Source organism: Cynocephalus volans, chromosome 14 (genome assembly GCF_027409185.1).
Source record: "Cynocephalus volans isolate mCynVol1 chromosome 14, mCynVol1.pri, whole genome shotgun sequence".
NCBI lineage: Eukaryota > Metazoa > Chordata > Mammalia > Dermoptera > Cynocephalidae > Cynocephalus > Cynocephalus volans.
In genome coordinates, this window is record NC_084473.1 from 28,047,727 (window position 1) to 28,070,273 (window position 22,547).

At 43.2% G+C, this 22,547-nt stretch overlaps 1 protein-coding gene across 1 annotated transcript in view; it reads right to left on the reverse strand.

The window, feature by feature from the left end:
• The window catches only part of ALK (ALK receptor tyrosine kinase), a 731,313-nt gene that overhangs the window by 190,288 nt on the left and 518,478 nt on the right, over positions 1-22,547 (reverse strand). Inside the window, exon 5 of the mRNA XM_063078008.1 lies at positions 4,072-4,199. Within this exon, the coding sequence (XP_062934078.1) occupies positions 4,072-4,199 (128 nt within the window). The remainder of the gene's footprint in view (positions 1-4,071; positions 4,200-22,547) is intronic.

Consider the following 22,547-nt stretch of genomic DNA (forward strand, 5'->3'; position numbering starts at 1 on the left):
ATCCTATTGCTCCAGACTGTTGAAGGAAGGTTTCTGTGAAAGGGAAAAGGATCTCTGGGAGCCTGCACATGAGTCTCTCTGGGCTGATGTCCCTCTTGTTTGTGCTAATGTACAAACTGCTCTTTCACTGGTCTTTCAGGGAAAAACCTATTCCAAGCAATTTCTACTCACAGCTACTTTCTTTTAGAAGTAGCAGGGTAATAGCCCAAAGCCATGAAAGCAGAAATAGCATTTATCAATTGATTGATGAACCAATCAGTCAACAAGTATTTATGTGGTGTTTTCTATGTGTTTAGCACTGTGCTAACTGCTCCCTGGAGACATAAAAGAAATATAAGGCAAGGTCCCGAACCTCAAGTTAAGGTCTCAAGTGACTAATTGATAGATGATTATAAACCAGCTACTAAATTTAGATGCAGAGAGCAAAGTCTGTAGCTGTAAATGACATTTCCTGGCCCCAGGAAATGAATGAGGAAGTCCAGTCTAGCCCCCATATTTCATTATTTTCTGATGCAGGAGGCAATAAGAAGTTGACGTCTCATAAAAGTGCCACAAGGAAAGGGAATATTGAGGAGATTTGTCTGGCAATGTGTGAAGGAAAGGTAATGGTATCAGGGAGACCAGCTGGCTGCTGCCAAAGTCCAGGTTTACATATATGAAGAATATAAGAATGATAAAGCACATGGCTAAGAAAACGAAATCTGAAGGGCAAATCCGAGAGACAGCAACAGCAGCATCTAGCCAGCAACAGATAGAATACAAGGCAGCAGCTGGTCTGGAGCTCAAAGTTCTGGCCATTTGAATGTAGGGATAAGAGAAATAGGAGCCAATGATGATTGTAAGGTGTTCAGTGATAAATACAACCACAGCCTCTACATATTCCACAAAGGCAGCAGAATGTAGTGGACAGAAATATTACCTTTGTAGTCAGTTCGAGTTTGGCTCTACCTTTCACTAACTGAATGACCTTGGCAAATTTTGAAACTTCAGTGAGCTTCAGTTTCCCCATCTGTAAAATGAGGATAATAGTCCCTGCTTTGTAGCATTACTGTAAAGTTTGCATGAGACAGCACATATAAAGGGACTGACACTCTGCCTTTGCACATGTTAGCTTTTATTGCTGCTACTAGCCCAGATTAACTGAGCACCTATTAAGTGTTACATACTGTGATAGGTGTAAGGATTTAGGGACAAAATAGGCATGGCTTCTGTCCTGGTGACACCCGCAGATAGATATTGTCTCCCGTGCAGGGAGAATTGTCCCAATGTCCCTGTAAGGCTTCTTTAAAAGAACTAAGATGGCACCTCTCTCTATGTGTGCCCAGGAGAAGCTGGGGAGTTCTACAGCTCTGTTTCCCCTCATACTCTATGTGTGCCTCACCTGACAGGACCATCTTAGTATTTTTTTATTAGAAAAATAGACCAGGCACCCTGCAGACCTATCTACAAATCCTGGCCAGCTCGTCATCAGCTCTGTTTACTCCCTTCAAAGATACCACTTCTCTCTTTTTATCTCCTTTTTTTTTTTATTACCTAACCAAAGCAATGATCCCAGAAAACACACGTCTACATAAAATAGTCCTTGAGTACACCCTTAAAAAATAACTCTTTCCCTTTAAATATGTGAGTGTGGTTTTAGGTGCTTCTTATGTTTGTAAGTTGTCAGCACCAACTGACGTGCAACTGCGTCTTTTCCACTAAGGGAGAGGGAATTAGAAGTTCCAAGGAGACACTAAAATTACTTTGTTCTTCTCTGCTCTTTGCCTTACACATCCACACCAGTCTGTCCACACCCCCTGGTGGCCATAGGTGGTCTGAGCCAGAGAAGAATTATAGAGAACATCTGCTTCTCCATAGAGACCACTTGTTCTTGGACTGGAGCCTCTGAAAGAAGGGAGCTGGGCCCGAGGACTTCCCCAGGACTCCAGGCCAAGCTACCTTCCCTAGGGAATCAGAGGCAGACTTTCTTCTCCTCTAAGAGGGTTCCCTGCCAGTAGAAACTTTCTAGATCATTAGTGAAAGTTTAGGGAGGTCAACTCTATTGGTTTTGTAAGAATAGAGAAGCAAGCAAGGGACAAGTTTCTTAAGCTTTGTAACAGACTTGCTGCAAATGCAACACGAGCTACAGAGGAAAAATTCTGTAGGCGAGAGAGAGTTGCAGGGGAAGGGAGGAAACATCTGCACAACTAGTTGAGATCCTTGATTTGAATGTGCAAAGAATTTTTGCAGGGCAAGACATTCTTGCGGAAGTATTCGTGCTGGGCCTGATATCTGGAATTTTATAGTCTCTTATTCCCTTCTCCTGATGTTGCTCAAATGAGATTAGGCCAATTCTGGGAACTGATGCCTTCTCCCTGTTACTTTCCTGTTAACTAGTTCCATTTCAACAGATGGCCTCTTTTGTACAGTACCTAGACTCTTGACATCTGTGAGGATTGATGATGTCCAGAAACATTCATGAATCCCCAAGTTCATGAGTACAGAAACATTTGTACAAGCTCCTGGCTTGCTCCCAAACCACATGTTTCTTGTACACAGCCCCATATCACAGCTTAACCACCTTTTCAACTTGAACTGAAGTTCAATCTATCACATTCTGGTGATTTTTCCTTTACCCATACATAAACCAGTTTTGATTAAAACAACAACAAAAAGTACTTTGTTAAAGATCTTGTGAGACCAGCAATAAATAAATAGCCACAGCAGCATAAGAAGCTGGGTGGTCCTTACCTAGGGACTCCCTTTCGTACATTACCTCCAAGAGACACAGATTCAGATCTAGGCTTCTACCTGCAACAGACGACTGGGTGTTACATGCCTTTATGGTTGTTTGTGAATAGCCTAGATGGAGGATTCAGGATCTAAGAGTGCCCCAGGCTTCCTTCCTGTCCACATTTTATTCTTGGCCTCTCAGACCACAGTTTCTGTGGCATGGATGAGAGCGACCTCTTCAGTGAGCCTCTGAGCAGAGGCAGGCACAGCAGAAGAACAGCAGTAATGCAAGTGACTCCTTATAGTTCAAGCCTGTCTTCCATACCCTCCACATACGGGAAATAATAAAGAAAGCTTATAGTTATGACCAGGGGCCTTCTAAAGAACCAAAGAAAGATCAACCTCATATATCTACTGATTATCAATTTTATCCTGCTTACCAGTGAGACTGGTGGCAGTGTTTAATGAAAGGTACATATAAAACATAATATTGAAATAGGAATAGAAGATCAAAAACTCTGTAGAGGGAAGGTGGAAAAGCTTATCAAATCCCTACACCGATATAATTACTATGATGGAATATTGCATTTAGTAGAGAGTTTCCTAGCAGCAAAGGCAAAAGGAAAACATATCAACAAAATTATTCTTCAGGAGAGATATTCTTTTTCTTGGTAATAAATTATGAGATGAATTCATAATGTAGGACTTATGCAAAAGGATTCAATGACACAGTGGACCATGCCCTGATGGTTTTTACAAAATAAGGTAAAAATTTTGCATATAACCATTTCCCATGTTGTCCATTAATAATAGCTTAAATAAAATCATTAAAAATACTTAGTTGTAAATTTTACCTGAGGAATAAAAAAAGGAAAATAAAAATCAAGTTGGGGGGAGGGTGAAAAATGGGTAGAGACATAGGTGAAGCAAAAATGGCTGAATGTTGACAACTGTTGAATTTGGGTTGAGGTGCAAGAGAGTTCATTGCACTATTATATTTACTTTGTATACATTTGAAAATTTCCATAATAAACATTTTAAAAAATAGTTGAAAGCATTTGTCATCCAGGGAAGTTAAGCTAATGTGTTATCTAACAAAGACTATATTCTAGTTGATGAAGTTTTAAGTTAAGTAGATACAATTCTATACTGGATCTTTGAAAATTGATTATCTGTGTGCTCTTTTATGGATCATTAAGTGCTCTATGGAGCACTTAGCAGTATTCAGAATCAACCCCTAACCACTGTAGACTTTTCTATGTAAGTGTGCACATTCCCAGATAAACACAGTTGCAGGTTATGGACAAGCCTAAGACAACAGGCTACCAAGGAGTGGAGGGCAAAGCCATGTTCAGATACCTTCACTGCAGTTCTTCACAGCAAAGAAATCCACTGCAGACAAGCTTCTGTTTCCACTGGAGATGTATTCCAGGGCCACTCGGAAAGGGTTCTCTGGGTGCCCAATTCTTCCATGCAGCACTGTCCAGCTGGTTACATTGGAAAGCAGAGGAGAAAAGCATAGGAAAACAGTGATGAGAAGCCAGCCTAAACTGCAGAGAGAGTCATGCCCCTGCAGTGACTTCAGGACTCACATCCTTCAGGGGCACCAAGAGATGGAGTCCTAAGTGGTGCTGAGGACAGTGACCCCAGGACACACAAATGTTTGCTTCCTTCTTATCCATCTGACTCAGAGACCCAATCCTCAAATCTACAGTCACCACTGGCATTTCTTTTGACATATTCTTTTTAAGGCAGTTGGAGATCTTTGGACTATTTCAGTAGCTAGTCTTATAGGGAAAGAATATATATAATTGAGAAAAACTGGCAGCAGAGTCAAAGAAATGGCTTCAAAATATTTATCAGTCTATTCATAATTATCTCTGGAAAGAATGCTAGCTTTCAGAATTTTATCTGATACCAAAGTCTCAGAACTCTCAGGCTTGCTATGTAGTTACTTAAGGGAATCTACAGTCATTTGCTGCAGGAAAATTAAAGTGTACCGAAACATGCATTTTGGGGTAAAAGGTATCTAAGACTGATGTAGACTTTGCAAAAAAGAGAAGCAAAGAAGATGAAAGCAGGTGAATTGGTGAGCTCTGGATCCACCTGTAATCAAGGACACTGACACCATCAGAGAACAGAGAATAAGGTAAATGAACAATTTTACACCTTGCTCATGCTATCAACCTCTTGGAGTAGCCTCCTGTTACTGATGGGAACATTGATTCTGACATTGATTCATATATATACATATATATATAGAGAGAGACAATTTGTGTAAAGAATGGAAATTACTTGAACTATTTCATAGTTTCTTTCCTTAAAAAATAATTTTATTGAGGTGTAACTGACATATAATAAATTGCATGTATTAAAAGTATGTAATTTGATGAATTGAGGTGCATAAATTGATGGGGTTTGACTCATGAATACACCCAAGAAATCATCACAATATTTTATATATTTTTTACCACTAGGTTGGGCTGAGGTACGGCAGCAGAAGTGGTAAAGAATTTAGGAAAAAACTAGCTTTCTGTTTTAAAACATTTTAAAAACCTCCCCTGCTCCCAAGTATAAAGTGATGCTCACTGTAAAAAAAAAAAAAAAAAAAAAAATTAAAGATCCAACAATTCAGAAATGTTGGTAAAGGAAACTAAGTCCCAGGACAGCATTGTCCAGTGATAACCACAGTTGCCACCTCAGTGAACAAACCTTTCAACTATAATTTTACATAAATGAGACCATAATACATATGCTGCTCTGTGATTACACGTGCCCAATCAATGGTATGTCATGAGATAATAAATATAGATTACATTATCATTCCAATGATTGCATTTTTAACAATTTATGCATTGCTTCTGATTTTTTATGTATTATGATCATTCTGAGGCTAACTCTGTACTTATCTAAATGCTGCATTAGGACAAAATCCTAGAGTCAGGGTCAAAGTGTGTTCACATTTAAAACTCTGAGGCATACTGTCAGTCCTGCTGCAGTGAATTAGAGGACATTTCTGCATTTGCTTGCTAACTCAGGATCCCATCCAATCTTTTCTGTCTTTGCTCACTTTTGATGATGAAGATATTGCCTAAGGCAATCAACGATGCTCTTGGATGGCCCTTTTGTGTCTCTGTCCCTGGCATGTCGCTGGGCATGCAGCGGGTGTGTGTTGAATGAAGAAGGTTGTTTTGTTCCGTTTATGCTCTTCTGTAGTAATTCAGATCACTGGAGCCAGTTCTTCAGCCATTTAATAAAAGCGTATTAAGTTTCCCCACAATAGATGCTGTAGAAGGGATTATTGCTGCTGTAAAGTTTGTTCTCTGTTACTGTACCCAGCGGGATTTCTATCCCATATAAAACAGGTGTAATTGAAGGAAAAGGAGGCCTTTCGGTTAAATGTGGGACTCTCAAAGAAAGAAGTACTTGAAAAGAAAATGTAAATGGGAATTTCTTAAGGGAAAAAAACAACCAAACAAAAAGAGCAGAATTTTTCTCATTCTTCTGAAAGATAAAGTACCCTATTTTTGAGGAAAGATGGTGGTGAAAGGCATGAGTATTCATATTCTGCCAAAATCATAGCTCTCTGCTCCAAGCAGTGATGCATTTTAATTCCAGGTACACAGTGGCCCTTGACAATGCTTTCCATTTCTATATTGGAACTAGCCCTCTGGATGAATGTGTCAAGAGTTTTAGGAATTAGTTTCTGAGTTACCGATGCAATAACTTTTGTCCGAAATTCTCTGGCCTCCCATAGTTTACTGCAGCAACTTTAATAACTTTCAGAGCAGTTGCCAAACATATATTTTATATCCAGGGAAGATGGGACTAGAAAAGGGCAAGCTTATACCTAGGGTCAGATTTGTTTAAGAGACAGCCAAAACCCAGTGAAAAACCAATCCAAATTCTTTTCTCTGTCTGCCTCCATTTTCTTTCCTTCTATCCCAGTGTCATGAAACTAGCTCATTAGGGTCCTGCTTTTCTTGCTTTGGCTGGTGGCAACTCTACTTATGTTTGCAAAGGGGAAGGTTATGGTCTGATCTAGAGCCTCCTAGAAACTAACGTGCAGCTGTATCCATGTGCTGGAGATTTGTGGCTGTCTTAGCACTGGTATTTCAATCAATCAGTTTGACAGTGTAGCCTGTCCGTCTGGACTTTGGAAGCCAGAAGGACTGTATGGATGGCCTGTCACAATCCGTTATCTTCCACGTGTCTCTCTGGAGCTCTCCAGTTCCAGTTCTGGCTCTATCCCTCATTTGCTTGATGACTTTGAACAAGGCACTTTTCTCCAAATGCCTGAAATTTTGGATGCTTTCCCATCAATTGTATTCTTAACCCAAGAAAGTATCTCCAACTTTGTGTGAATTTCCTGAGAAAAACACTGACCACCCATTTTTTCTGAGTGACTACATCATAATGAATAAATTAGTGTTCATCAAAAAAGGCAGAAGGGTTGGTTTGTGAATATTAAGGTCCATTTCTGACCTAGAGGCTAGAAGTAATATGTAGAAAGACTACTGAATTTGGAGCTGAGTCCTGGGTTCTGGTTCTGGATTTCCATGGGCTTGGGCAAGTCCATGCACCTTCTTGGGTTTTAGTTTCTTCATTAGCAAAATGTGAACATTGAATTAAAAGTTCTGTAAGAGTCTGTATTGATCTGATGTCTGTGCCTCTCTAGCGGACTGCAGAAATCCTAGTGTCAAAATATGTCATGAAAACCCTGAAAGCTACAGTTGACCAATAATATCCTTACAGAGGTGGGAGAAGAGAGATTAGTCATAGAATCACAGATTTATTTCTGCAAAGAGACTCAGTCCACTCTCCTTGGAGAAATGCAGACTTGCCCAAAGTTACCTACATTGTGTTACCTACAGACCTAAGATTAAAATAAGGCATATTACTGCTTCCAGACTTCAAGAACAAGAGACAATGCCACCTATGGATGAGTCTGTACAATTTCATATCACTAAAATCACAGAGATGGAGAAGGATATATCTATTTAGCGTTGCTGGAGAGATCACCAGCTTGGGTTTTACAGACAGACACACCAGCCAGACAGTGAAATACATCGTCAGAAAATCCATGAAAAAATCATAAGATGCTCTAACATGGAAACAAAAAAAATCCCTGAGACTCCCACTGCTCCATACCAGGTTAGCCTCTACATGTTTCAAGGAAACAGTGTGGCATGTCTGATGTGAGGCAAGCTGCTCATGAGATTGAGAGTTGGCAGCTGTGACTTGAGAAGGCACCAACTTATTTGATGTCCAGAATGAAGGGGCACATTGTGACAGCATGTGAGGGCCATGATGGCATTTGACAGGACAGAGAATGTGTCTTACTTTGCTGCTGTGCAATATCCCAATGGGCATAATGGTAACATAGGGCTGTTTGCAAAAGTGAGTCCTTATACCCTACAAGCCATGGCATGGAAAGCCTTTCTGAAACCCTACAAGCTGCACAATGGAAAGCCTTTCTGAGACCCTACAAGCCACGCAATGCAAAGACTTTTTGAAACCCTATAGCCACACAATGGAAAGCCTTTCTGAAACCCTACAAGCCATGCAATGGAAAGCATTTCTGAGACCCTACAAACCATGCAACAGAAAGCCTTTCTGAGACAGTTTTAGCTGTTGCAAGGCAGTGAGGCAAGGCCTGGATTCATTTCTCAGCTCTACCATCTACAGCTAAGTGACCGTAAGCAAATGATTTAACCTCTCTGAGTTTCAGTTTTCTTTTAAGTTGAAGGTCGTAATGCCTAGCTTGCTAGATTGTTGTGAAGATTTGTGAGAAGGATGTATGCAAAGCAATCAAAACAGCTCTTAGCACACAGTAGGGGCTCAATAAGTGGAGCTATTCTTACAGAAGGCCACAGCTTTCTTCGTGAATGGCACTGGTCCATGTATCTCAACTCATTTATGAAAATCCACAAGGGGGAAAGGAATGTGGGTAGAAAAAGGTGGGAAAGGAATTTTCAATCTATGAATAGCAGCAACCATATTTGTTTAAACCAAAAAATATTCTTAGTTAAATGGATGTTTATATGATAAACACAATCGGCACCCTTCCCCCTTCATGCTGGAACACTCCCACATCAAGTTGAACTGTGATATAGTGGACTAATATTCTTTTCCTTATCCTTCAAAGGCCCCCATGTCACTTAGAATAAAAGCCTCTTCTTTACCTCTGCATCTACCTGTAGCACGTGAAAAGATGTCTAGTTCTCAGAATTTGTTGAGTCATGTTCCATTTCTCAGGTGTGTTGCTGCACACTAGATAAAATATTAGATGCTCTGGGGATACTTAGGGTTTAAGATTTAGCTTTGGACTCAAGGAGCTTATAGCTTACACAAAGAATAAAAATATATACCCAAATTTATAGTGAATGGTGCAGACACTATGTGCTATTGAAGCATAGAGGGCAAAATGAGGTCTCAGATTGGGCGATCAGGACAGGTGTAATTTGAGGATGGGTTGTGAAGAGGGGGCAGGGTTTGGAAAAAGGGTAAGGCAGAACGAGAAACAGGCATGATGAGCACATGAGCAGAGGCCTCATGTACAGTGTGTGTTCAGAGAACAGGTGGTCCAGGCTATCTGGAGTCAATGTTTTTCATTGGCCTGTACAGGAAGGATGACCCCTGTGTCTCCCCTCCACACCTCCTTAATACCAGGCTGGTAGATTATTCATCACTGTGTCTCCAGTGCCTTATGTGTTGTAATGCTCAGCAAATATTTGTTGAAGTAGAAGACAAATTCATGAACAGATTTTTGTTAAATCAGACAAGATTCTGACATTCTTGGCCAAAATTTATGTGGCAGTGGAGCTGAGTTAATCTAAAAGTTTATGTAAATTTATTAACATGAGCTATCATTTATTCAAGCTATAGAGGTGCCTTCCCTGTTAGGAAGAACCCAAGGACTGGAGAATTTGGGGGTTTCAGGAAGGAGGTACCACATGGAACATCACTTATCTCTTGGCCCCCATTTGCCAAGAGCAAATCAGACAGAATCAGAGGATTATAGTAATTGGGACCTTGAGGGTATCTGAGTCCTCAGCTAGGAGAGTTCCCATATGATGCATAGATGTTCTTTACAATGCAGGTCAAGCTTGGATCAACGCAACATGAATATCACATACAGCAGCAATGCCAATAATAATAACAGTACTAATGATATCATCAACAACAGTTAACATTTATTGAAGGCCTACTCTGCTTATTGCTGAGTTTTAAATCCAGGTTAGTGTGACCCATAGTCTTTATGAACTCCGTTTTACACTGCCCTTTTAAGCTCCTTAGAATTAAAAGATGTTTGCTTGAGGCTTTGTTTGGATTTCTGGCTCCCATGAACATGGCTAGGGACCTGAAGTTAGAAGAGCTGGCCATCCTCATGTTCTGTACTGGTCATGAGAGCCAAGGCATTTAGGCAGTGATTAACCCCCTAGCTGGAACAGCCATGTTCATGGGTTGGGTTGGGGAGGACAGAAGCCACATAAATTGACAACCAGCGAAGTCCCTGTCACATAGGACTCAGTCACATGATGATCATTATTCTCAAGCATAACCCTGCCAAGGCTCAGGCCACACTGCTATTTCTCCACATGCGTCTTTGCTAAGACTCTCTTGATAAGTGTCTGGACAAGGTGTGAAGGTGTGGAGATTTGCTAAAAACAAAAAACTGATCCTGTGGGAGCTTGTCCAGATCAACACAGAAAAAAAAGCCCATTGCACTTCTCTCTCTAATCTTATCCTACAACAACAAAATCCCACACACATAACTTTGAAGTTTTCCTTAAAATATACTTTGTAGTAATACTGCAGCAAATATAAACTATTCAGCACAATTTTTTATCGCTTCCATTAAATCAGCCTGCATTTAAAGAATTTTTATGGAAGATAGCTAGGGAAAAAAAAAAGCCAGATCAATGTAAATTTTAGTGCGAAGTCCTTTGTTGCTTGTTAATTCTATGTAACAGTAATAACATGTGGCGTGTGACAGGGGTCTTTTATCCAAGTAGCCTTGGCTTTGTTCTTCGCTTGTCCTTCACAGTTTCCCAGCAGTTAGATGCATGTGCCCTGGGGAGGATCAGATCTAGATCGAAAGAAGGTTCCAGGCTGAGCTGGGATCTGGCTCCCACTAGTTTATGTGGAAAAGAGCTGCCCTGAAGCTGAGGTCGACCCCCAGGCTGTGTGGGAGGAACCTGGGGGAGCCAAGGAGGTGCCCAGGCAGGATGTGCTCCCTGGGGCCACAGGTTGACTTGGCTGAGACTCTAGCACTGGCAGCTGGAAAGCAGTTTGAGTTTCATCGGAGATGTTGTACGGGGATCCGGAAGGTGGCCTAGATTTTCTGAGGGAGGGGCTGAGAAGATGTTCCAAACTGCGTTTGCCTAGGTCTCCTCTCATGCTTTGGAACAAAGCAAAAATGAATGGTCTTGGGCTCCTTTCGTGGCCTCTCTTTACCTTCTTCTAATTTCTCCTCCTCTCCCCTTTCCTCCCTGCTTCCCTCTCTTCCTTCCTTTCTTCCTTTTCTCTCTCTCCCTATTTTCTTCCTTTCTTCAAGAGAAATACGTTGATTAAGAGCAGAAACTTTGGAGCCAGACTTCCTGTTTTATTATCTCAATTGTGATTGGCTGTGTGACCTCAGGCCCACTGCCTAACCTCACCTTTCTGTGCCCAGATTCTGTCATTAAGATATAGGGATAATAATAGACTCTTGCAGGGGTGTTGTGAAGGTCACATGGGTGAAGACATGTAAAGCACGTAGTTAACACTCGGTAAGCATTAGCTGATGCTGCTACTATTATGCTAGTGTTTCTTTTCTCTCCTAAACCCAATGGCAGAGGACCTTATAAGAAGTTGAAATAGGAACTGACCATGTGGCGCAACTTCAGGGTTTTGGAAAGAGCCTCCCACTCCAGAACATAAAGATTCTGGGGACTCCTTTCCTTCCCTCTTGTGGAGAAGAAGAGACAAATGAACAAATGTGATGTCCCTGGGAACACCGGACCAGGCACTTGATACACATATTGTGTGTGTGTGTGTGTGTGTGTGTATTTATGTTCTGCCTCATTCCAGAAAGGATTTAAGGCAGCCATTTTACTGTTTCTCATTTAATTTTCACAACAAATGCACGAAATAGATATTACCATTCCCATTTTATAAATGAGAAAATTAAGGCTTAGAGAGCTCACACAGCCTGTCCATGTATTAAGAGCTAAGAGGCAATATAAACCCAACACTCTTTATCTCCCAAACTTTTGCACTTTCTACTATATTGCACATAGGCTGAGATTTATGCCAAATGTAAATAATTAGTTTTTTTATAGGAGCTTTCTGGTGGGCCGGAGAGAGGCAGTGTTTGAAGAATAGCAATACTCAGTAAAGGGTGCATCCTAGAGATACACTGGGCCCTTGCCAGTGTTGTCCCAGGCTGCCCCATTCCTTCTCTGCTCAAGCTCTACATTGTCATAATCTAGGTTGGAAGATGCGGGCTTGTGAAAGGCAGACACCTACTCTGGTCCCTGGCTGAGATTTTTTCTTCCTTCTGTGTACTACTCCAGAAGGTAGGAGACTGAGAGTCTCCCTCGATAGATGCAGTCCCTAAATCACTGGAGGTGGGTGGGGCAGAGTAGGATGATTATAGCCACAGCTGTAAGGAAAAATTACAGTAGGAGAAGTGTTCTTAACTGGCCTCCATGTGACCAATTGGCTTGCTGGATTAGCACAAGCTGTACAATTTTCATTCAGTAAAACACTCTGTGACCTCTGAATGTTCAAGGTTACTGCATGTTCAGGGTTAGTCTTAAGAACCCCTTAAGAACCTTCTACTCCCATCACTTGAATTACACACCCACTGAGAGTCAGTTATACTTGTTCCCCAACCTGTTTATGCCAGTTGTACTCATTAAGTTGATTCAAAAGAAAAATTTGAATACTTTAGAAAGTATTCAGTGGTAAGTCACTACTAATAATTGCTGTTTAACTAAGTGTGAATAGGGCAACAGAAAAGAGCTGGAAAAAAAAATCTTAAAACCCAGAGAGCCTCCAGAAAGCTTCCAGATTACTTCACAAGTATTTAAAAATTATTTCTGTTTTAAAGAAACTGAAACTGAACATCATGGATGAGGCATCATGAGTGCGATGTGTGTGAAAGACAATGCAGACCTCCTATCAATGGACCACAATGGAAACAAAGGCCTTGGCCCTATATCAAGAGTTGGTAAGTTAGCATGCATTTAGATCTTGCAAGTTAAAATACGTTTCAAGATGTAAGTTGATTCCCAAGCAAATATTGGTCCCAATCTTACTATCTAAAAGGTATATTTCTTTGGTCTGCTTTGTAGGATTCACTAGCAGTTTTTCTTCTTTTTAAAGTAAGAAACACACCAGGCTGACCCCATGGCGCACTCGGGAGAGTGCGGCGCTGGGAGTGCACCAGCGCTCCCACCGCGGGTTCGGATCCTATATAGGGATGGCCGGTGCGCTCACTGGCTGAGCGCGGTGCGGCCGGTCACAAAAAACGACAAAAAAAAAAAAAAAAAAAAAAAAAAAAGTAAGAAACACTGATTATTCAGGCAAAAAATCAAGTGAGAGAAAAACTTCTTCAAGAGTAGTGATCCTGAGAATCCTGAATTTTTCTTTTCGTTTCTCTGAATTTTGGATGAGGTCCCATGCATGTCACCTCCTGCTCCAGCATCTGCAGAGTATCCCTCATCAGGGATCTGTGGGGCAGGACTCAACTGGATTCTGGGCAGAAGTGAGAGGAGGGGGAGTCTGGTTGGTGTTGGCATTGCAGGCATCACTTAGAATTACAGAAGAGAGCACAAGGGGGATCCCACTGGGGTTTCCCACTCCACAAAGTTGCCAGACAATCTTTCTGGCAGGGTAGGTGGTGGATTTTCTCTGATTAGAGTCCCAGGTGATTGTTTTTTTTTGCCTTTCTAGCTCTTTCTGTAAGGAGGTGTGAACACATCACCCACCAGTGGGCAGTGGGAATCTGGAATTTGGGTTCCTAACTCTCTCTTCCTTCCAATAACTCTTTAGCACCATCTGTTCTTTTCTTCCAAGCCAAATCAATGCAATAGGTTCTTTTAGTTTTGTTTTTGTTTTTTAAATCCATCATCCTCATGGAGAAGGATAAAGACAATTTTGAAACCTGAAATGTGGCCATTACTGTAGGATCCCTCCTTCAGTCCAGTCTGCCTTCAGCTTGAGCCCTGAGTCCTGAGTGGGGCTGGGGTTGTTCCATTCATCCTGGGCCCTCACCTTAAGCTTGGCTCCCAGGACTTCCCAGGCCTTGAAGCAGTTCTCCCTGCTCATCCTCAAATGACACCCAGCAGCCCATCCTGCTCCCTAGAGAGGCAGCCTAAATGCCATTTAGAGTGTTAACTTATTGATTGGTTTGAATACCAAGGCAAGTCTCTGAGCCAAGCAAAATGCTGACGTCCAAGCTCAGAGGCTCCATTTCGGTCATAAATCTCTGGCCAAGTCAAGCCACTGTGATGAAACTTTATATGGTAAGGTGGAACTGGCCATAAACTGTGGTCCTGTAAGCAGATTCTGGGGCTGGGATAGGTGGTCAGCCAGACAAAGCTGGAGGGGCCTGGCAAGGTGAGGTAAGGACAAAGACTTGTAACCACCTGAGATGATTCCCCATTCCACACATTCCTCTTTCCCTGTCCCTTTGCTGCGGTGGCCACCCAGGGATGGGGAGGTAAGTGCCAGAGACTTTGCTGGATACTATTCTGAGCCCTCTCTGAGCACCTTGGTGCGGAGGGGCCCACAAACTCTGCTACAGTGTCTATGCTGTACTGTGGCAAGCATCATGGGTGATGTCATCGCAAGGTTGACAGATGTTAAGACCAGCATGAATCTTGGAAATCACCATGTTTAATATCACATGGCAGTGAAAGACTGAGCCCCATGGACACAGCCACCTCTACTCTGCAGCCCAGAGGAGGGTTTTAGTCTATACCCTGTGTCAGGAATAATCTCTTTAAAACTCAAGCATGCCCATGGCTCTCCAATGCCCTCAGCACTTGCCTCTGGTTCTCTGCACACACCAGGGCTCTCTCATGCCTCTGGACATTTTGTTCATGGTGTTCCCTGAACTCAGAGTCCATTTCTACCTTTTTGCTACTGGCAAAATTAATCAAGGCTCAACTGGTGTCCTTCAGGAATACAGCTCCCAGGTTGGATCAGGTCACTGGTATAGGAATTAAGCACAAGAAGTGCCTAACTCTGCCTGAGAAGCTTTTGGAAAAGCTTCTTGGAGGAGGTGATATTTGCTATTATTGTCTGGACTCCATTGGTCCTTGTTGGGTGGGCAGGAAAGGGGGTGTCATTGATTGAACTGTGTCTCCCCCCAAAATATGTTGAAGTCTTGACCCCCAGTGCCTCAGAATGTGACCTTATTTGGAAATAGGCTCTTTATAAAAGTAACCAAGTTCAAATGAGATCATTAGGGTGGGCCCTAATTCATTATGACTGTTTTTTTAAAAGAGGGAATTTGGACACAGAGACAGACATACACACAGGGAAAATGCCATGTGAAGATGATGGCAGGGATTGGAGTGATGCACCTACAAGCCAAGGATTGCCAAAGATCCCCAGCAAACCACCAGAAGCTGGGAGGCGGGCTTGGAACAGATTCTTCCTCACAGTCCTCAGAAGGAACCAGCCCTGCAGACACCTTGATCTCTGACTTACAGCCTCCAGAACTGTGGGACAATACGTTTTTCATTATTTGAGCTACCATTTTGGGCTGCTTTGTTATGGGAGACCTCACAAACTAACACAGGCAGATAGTTCAAAACTGTCCCCACTAACTGGAGAAACCAACGTTACAGTCTTTTTACAGACTCTCGGTGAACGGCATCATCTTTCTGTGGGACTGCCAGCCCATAAACAGACAGCCCACAGGCTGCTGAGAAAACAACCCATTTCTCACAGAGCAGCCCATTTCTTTGGGGCCAGAAATGGCACAGGACATTTTCCTACACACTTACTTCTGCCTCCCAGATAAGAAATATCACCATCGCCTTTAGGGAGGCCGCTCTGCGAAATGATACTAGGAAGCGCTTGCTAATAACCCAGGAATCATGGGCCCATTAGATTCACCCGGGGTAATGCTCACACCTTTAAGCCACGCTGGAAGAAAATAATGGAATTTGGAATTCAGGCTTCTACCATGTCAGACATGTGGGAGTTTTCCAGAACACAGCAAACAGAAATGCTGGAGAGGCTCTGAGATCGCACCCATGATTCGTTCACCTGGGAGCCAATTTCTGGGCTGGGATTGCCACAATCAATTTTCATATGACTTTAGTGGGTCAGCTCGAAATTGTGACCTGGAACTTTTAAGGGATGCTGAGCCTGCACTAGAAGCAGAGGCATGTGGAGAAGCCAGAAAGATTTGGACTGGGGCTGGGGCTGGCGCTGGCTGGATCCCCCAGGCACAGGACCAGCCTTTCTTCTCCTCTCCTGATTCCTCTCAAACTTTGAATATTTACAGTAAGAAAGCCCTGAACTCTCCGAATCCTTTGACACTGTCCCTGGCCCTATAGACTAGAAGCTGCAATTTTCTAGAAAGGGCAGGGGCCCAGCTTTTGGCTGGTTCAGTGCTTCAGTGATACATTTCACTGACAAGGGTTACCTGCCTCCCAAGAGATGTATGCACAATGTCCTAAGAAAGGGCTGCCTGGATGCCCACTGTTTTATAAATGTCAGCATAACTACTGGTGAGCCTGCAATGCAGTTTTGTTAATAACAAACCAAGCAGAAACCGCCAAAGAGTCAATAAAAACTGGCTCCTGGGATGAGGTTGTAAAACCCATCTCTTCGCCCAGGTCTTTTATTGATAGACCATGGGAATTGGTGTCTCTTCAGCTATTTGGCATGTTTCTCATGGTACTGAGTAGGAGAGCAGAATCCCCCATTTCCTTCCTAGTGTACAGCATCCTCCAAGGTCAGAGGACTCAGGGATGGACTGTGACAAGGGCTGGGAAGATGGAGTCTGGCACATGAGCTCGTGCCTCGTGTGAGCTCTCTAGGTGGTTCCAAAGTTCTGTTGACAGCTCAGAATAGGTTCAGAGACACCATTCAAAAAAGCTCTGAGCCTTTGATTCAAAGGGCTGGTGGCCTCTGTACCAAGGTGGGTAGTGGACACTCATCTCAGGCTCTGGAGGGACAAAGACCCTTCCTGCTTTGGTCTAGTCCACTCCTGGCCTTTCAACAGGAGTTGCCAGTGCAGGCAGTCCCTCATGTAGCTGCACAAGGCTGCTAATTGAGGATGTGGGGGACACCTCCTCACCAAGGCTGGGGACTCTCCTTTGCTCTTTGCTGCCTCCACCCAAGAACAGGACTTGGATCATCAATGTATGAGCCCCTGAATCTTGGTTTTCCTTTTTCTCCCTAGCCTCTTTGATGAAGCCCCCTCTTCCTAGCTGGAGAGCTGGAGCTCTGTCCCTCACCCAGCCCACTGTCTCCCAATAGAAGCAGATATTTTTGGCCATTAGTGACTCTCGGTACAGAGTTATGCATTTCTCACATACAAACTACTGTCACCAGGTACAAAGCTTGAAATGACATCCTGGAGGTGGCTTATTTAGCTACTCTGACCCCCAGCATCCTGCCTTAGCCCCGTTCACTATGCCCTGGTCCAGCTGGGTCTTCAGGGAGCATGGTAACAGCTTGCTCTTCTCCCCCCACAAGCGGTGGCTGGCCTCTGCAGGCTGTTGCTGCTCCTATGTCCTCTTTCTATCCTTGGTGGTGGTGGTGGTGGGGGGGGGGCCCTTTCCAATACTCCACAACCCCTCAGATAGCACCTGCTTTTAATTTCCCTAAAGCATCACAGGGCTCTCTTCCCTGACCTTCCCACCTGACTCCCCGCATCATATTCCTTTAAGCCATTTCCCATAGAAAGATTCCCAAAATGCATTTGCACGTTCGCAGAATTGCACAGCTTTTGAAACAAGCAGTGGCAAACATGCACATCCTAACGCATCTGTTTCTTGCTTCCTATTGGGGAGGGGGAGGAGGGGAGGATGGGGGCAAGATCCCTAAACCCACCACTCTGCAGGAGGGGAGATCCTTTCCCAAGAGCCCGAGGCTCCTTGCTGGGGCTCCCTGTCAGACCTGGTACCTCCTCACATGCAGGCCTCCAAAAGGAGGTGACATGGGCTGAGTGTTGAGACTGGCCGAGTCCCGGGGGCTGCTGTGTGGAAATAATTGAAGTCTTTTAACAGAGGTGTCTAAGAGAGCAATTAAAAGGGAATTGCAATTATCGAGCCCAGAGGTAAAATTTCAGAACTGGCCCATAAATCCTGGTCTGACATGAAATTTAAAACTCCCCAATGGTCTTCAATGCCATATTAAGAGGGTTTTAATACTAAGAAGTAGAAATAATGAATGATAATCAGGCTATTGTTGCTGGGAGCAGGGGCAGCTCTGAGGGCCGGGCTGGCAGGAGCCGCAGGCTAGTGTTTGCTTGTGTTTTACAGCCCTCGCTTTGCAGGAGATCAGTGAAGGAAGCAGAGGCAGACCTGGCAGGGGCATCAAGTGACAAGCTGGCAGAGCCATTGCCCAGCACAGTCCAGCCCAAGCTCTACTGAAAGCCAGAGGTGCAAACAGCCCGCGCCTGTTATGTGGTTGCTTTGGCCAGACTGTGCAAGGAGCAGGGGGTGGGCCGTCTACAGGCTGTGGTAACCTCCAGCCCCCTGGCCTCCTCTGGGCAGAACAATTTCTGCACAGCCCTGTGACTCTCGGCGTCTGTCGCAGTGTGAACAGACACTATGCCTGGAGAAGCAGCATGGCCTGGGGAAGGAATACAGGATCACCAGTCTGGAGATCCTGGCTCAAGAGCCAGCTTGTGCTCTGGCTGGTGGCTCTGGGGGAGTCACTCCACCTCTTTACGCTGGTTCCTCCATTTTATCAACTCTCATAGGGCTGGTAGAAGGATTAAATGGTAGAACAAATGGGAGAGTGCTTTGAAAATATATGTTATAATAGGTTGCTATTGTTTTGGTTTCTAGTGCTCACATAGATATGGTCATTCTCCTCTGGGTTTATTTTAAGTCTGTTCCCTTAAAATTTGACAACAAAAATAAAGCTAGATGACTCCTGAAACTCCTTTCAGCTCCTGGATCTTAGGACGATGGCAGTACCTTGTACTGGTCTGGCAATGCAGGGAATACTAGGGCCAGTTCTCCCAGGATTTGAGCTCTGCGTGTGCAGCGTCTGAGCGAATTCTTTTCCAGGAAGCTCCAGCATGCCATTGCTTTACGTCCACTTGTGAATATTACGAATCCCTTCTCTCCACCCCTCTCTTCCTTACCGCCAATACTTTCCCCACAAAAGCTAACCAAACAGATTTTCTAGATCCTATAGGTTGTGGCTCAAAGCAGCTGAGTGTGGGAACATGACACTTCCTGCAGCAAATTTTAATTGGTTTGGTTTCCAGAATTCAGAGTCTGTCACCTGTGGTATTTGCACTGCTCTCATGCTCTGCGTTATCAGCAGGCCAGCCCTCCTATGAAATGAGACAGTGAGCACACAGCTTCTAGCACGTGCCCAGAATGGAGTAGGTGCTGAACAAATGTCAGGTTTCCCCTCTGCCACCATCTCAGTCATGCATTAACAACATGGAAGAGCCAAAGGCCAAAGCAGGGTCCTCTGGCTTTTTTATTTGAGACACCTTCCAGATTGGACAAGACTCACTTACTATGCCTCTTCGGATGAAACTGTTCAATATGCTGCAGACCCACCCATCAGAATGTTGAGTGAAATAGTCTCATATGGGTTGCCTAAATCAAGATGTTCTGTGTCTGCACCATGCTCCTCTCCTACTAAGCTCATGACCCTACTGAGGAAGGTGTTTTCAAAGGACTTATTCTAGGTGAGACTTTGTTGACTCTTGGAATCATCACATTGTTTTCTAAAGTTTCCAAAACCACTTCTTCAGCAACTTATTTAGAACTTTCCTGGGTTAATATTTTTAAATTCAAAAAAAATTTCTGATTGACTCCCAAAGTAAACAAATTCCTAAAAAATATAGCACTGAGATCCTTGCATTTAAATCTAAAAATAACATTGTCTATAAAAGGATATTTCATTATACTAGCCTAGTTTCCTCTTAAATAGAGAACATATAAATATTTTCTCAAGGAGAACACCTTATAGTACATGCTGGATTGATATAAAAAATGACTTTAAACAACAATTAATATGGCTGTCTAGCATGTGCAGAACCTGTTACATAAGTGTGTAGCAAGTGTTCTTGAAATAGGGCAAAGGAAGAATAAGTCAAGAATTCTACCCTCAAGGAATTTTTAGTTGTGAAGACTGGAGAGTGGTATGAAATAAAAAGCAAATAAGCCCAAGGCACATATAAGCAATTTCACAGAATTCAACAAATATTTATCAAGTTTAGTGTGTGCTGGGCATTGTGGTAAGTGCTAGATATAGATGATGAGACAGTCCCTGCCCTGGAGGAACTTATATTCAAGAGTTATCATATTGAGGCTTTCTAAATGCTGAGAAAATTCAAAGTGAGGGAGAGCCCAGCCCAGCACAGGACAGGATTAATTAACTGGGGAAAGAGGAAATTGAAGAAAGTAGAGGAAGGGGAGAGAGATCCCAGACATCATGACATGAGGAAAAGCAGCTCAGAAGTCCTTCCACCCAGCTCCAGTGAGAAGGGATGGGAATTTCTTGTGGGGAGGGGGAAAAGACAAATTTGGGATTCTATCACCTGATTGCTCAAGACTTTTAAAGTTCGAATGACCCAGATAGAGACAATGGTAAAAATGTTGAGAGAAAAGTCATTCAAGTTTAAAAGAAATACAGAATGTTACAGGTCAGGGAATCCATTTCAAAATTAGACTTTCTTTTTGACAGCATCCCTTTAAATGACATGACTCTGGGGATTTTTCCTTGCTAAGCATCTGTCACCCTACACAGTAATTAACCAGGGACACACTTTCTTTGTTGTTCATTAAAAAATAATGAGAGGCAGAGCTTAAGGCCTGGTTAGATGGAGAAACCCTTGAAGGGGTCATTTGAACCTTTCATGTCTGTTCCTTTTGGAAACTGATGAGCAGGTTTTCAGTACAACAGCAACCGTCTGTTTTCTAACCCACAATATGTCTTAGGCAGAAACTCAGACGTTTCTGGCATGCTGTCTCCCATCGTCAGCTGAAAAGCACATGCAATGAAAAGAGGCAGAACAGCCACTGGAGCTCTGCAGCGGGTTATGCATGTTTCATGCAGGGGTGACAGGCGTTTTCAGCAAACTGTGCCTCCCCACTTTGTGCTGAGTTTCTAAGGTACCACCACCTAGAAACACCAGGTATTAAGGCACCGCTGTGCAAACACTGCAAACTCTGGTCAATTTGGAGGCACGTCTTCCTTTACCTATTTATTTTGTTCTGTTAGATATTTGCTAGTTCTCCACTCTGCAGACAGCCACACAGGGAGAGGCAGAGAGGTGATAAAGAGACAGTTTACTTAACAAAAGGGATAAAAGGAAAACTAATGGAAGTTTAAATACTTCTAGTTAAAAATAGGCAGCTGAAATAAGACAGGAATGATAAAGAAGACCCTGGAATAATTAATAACTTCCAGAATTTAGGAGGCCCTGGCCCTTTAAGTTTAGCTCACATGAATGAATTCTGGGTGATTTAGATCTTGCTACTCAGAATAGTGCCTTGTTTGGTCCACTTTATGCTCCTTTTTTCTCTTTCATTTTCTGAGTCTGTATTTGGCACCTTTTAGCATTTTGTACGATGCTGTGTACCCAGAGGAGCTCAAAACCCATTAATAGATGATGCTGATGATGCCGATAATCAGAGCTAGGAGCTGTGATTGTATTATAAGCAATGCATTTGAATAATTGCAGAGCCAAGGCCCAGAGTGACATTTCTTCATCCCTATCACTGATGAGCATGACCTTGGGACAAGTCAACCCCTACTGTTCCCATGGGATGCAATGCAGGGAAGGCTGGGGAATCTTCTATAGAAAAGGCCAAAGGAATGCGTCATTCCACCAAAACTGCCAGTCTTCCCCAGTCTTCCCTAGGGACTCTGACCACCTAAAGCCCTTCTCCCATACCCCTGCATTTCCATTCCTTTCTCCCAGAACCCCTTTGCATAAGGACTACTTAGGACTTGAGGTGGAACCAGAATCTTTAAGGCTATAAGCTGAGTTATTCCCAGTCTGCCTTCAAGTTTTCCTTCAGTAAACATGAGGAAGTCCCTCCGGTGCTCAGAGGCCTTGGCCTGAGAGGCTTCATACCACTGAATACAACTTACTGGTCACTGATTACACCTGTACTCATTTGCAGAGCTTGTGTGGAGCTCAGGGGGCACCTAATCATGGGCTTTCTGTATCAGGAAGTTAAAACAGTCAGAACTTTCAGGAAAGAACTGGCCTGAATAATGATCTGGAGGCAGACCTTCCTGCTTTCCAGCCCATGGCACATTCTGGTTTTGTTCACTTATCAGGGGTCCACATTAGCTGCTCATCTTATTTTGTGTGTGAAGTCCATGTACATCATTTGTGGTCCATCTTCAGTCCTGGGCAGATAGAACTGTCCCCTAACTCTCCAGAAAAGATGTCTAACTCTCTCAAATTCATAAATTTCTGATTCAAGGCGTTTCCTTATCTTCCTAGCAGAGCATGATTTCTGCCAAGTTCAACCATAAATAAACCTGTGAATTGAATTTGTCTCCTATGTGTGAGATGTACAACATCCGGATGAAGGATTCAGGGGACCCGAGTTTCTAATTCCACCTCTGAGCTCTTATTAAGTAGCAGACATTGTGTCATGCGCTTCATA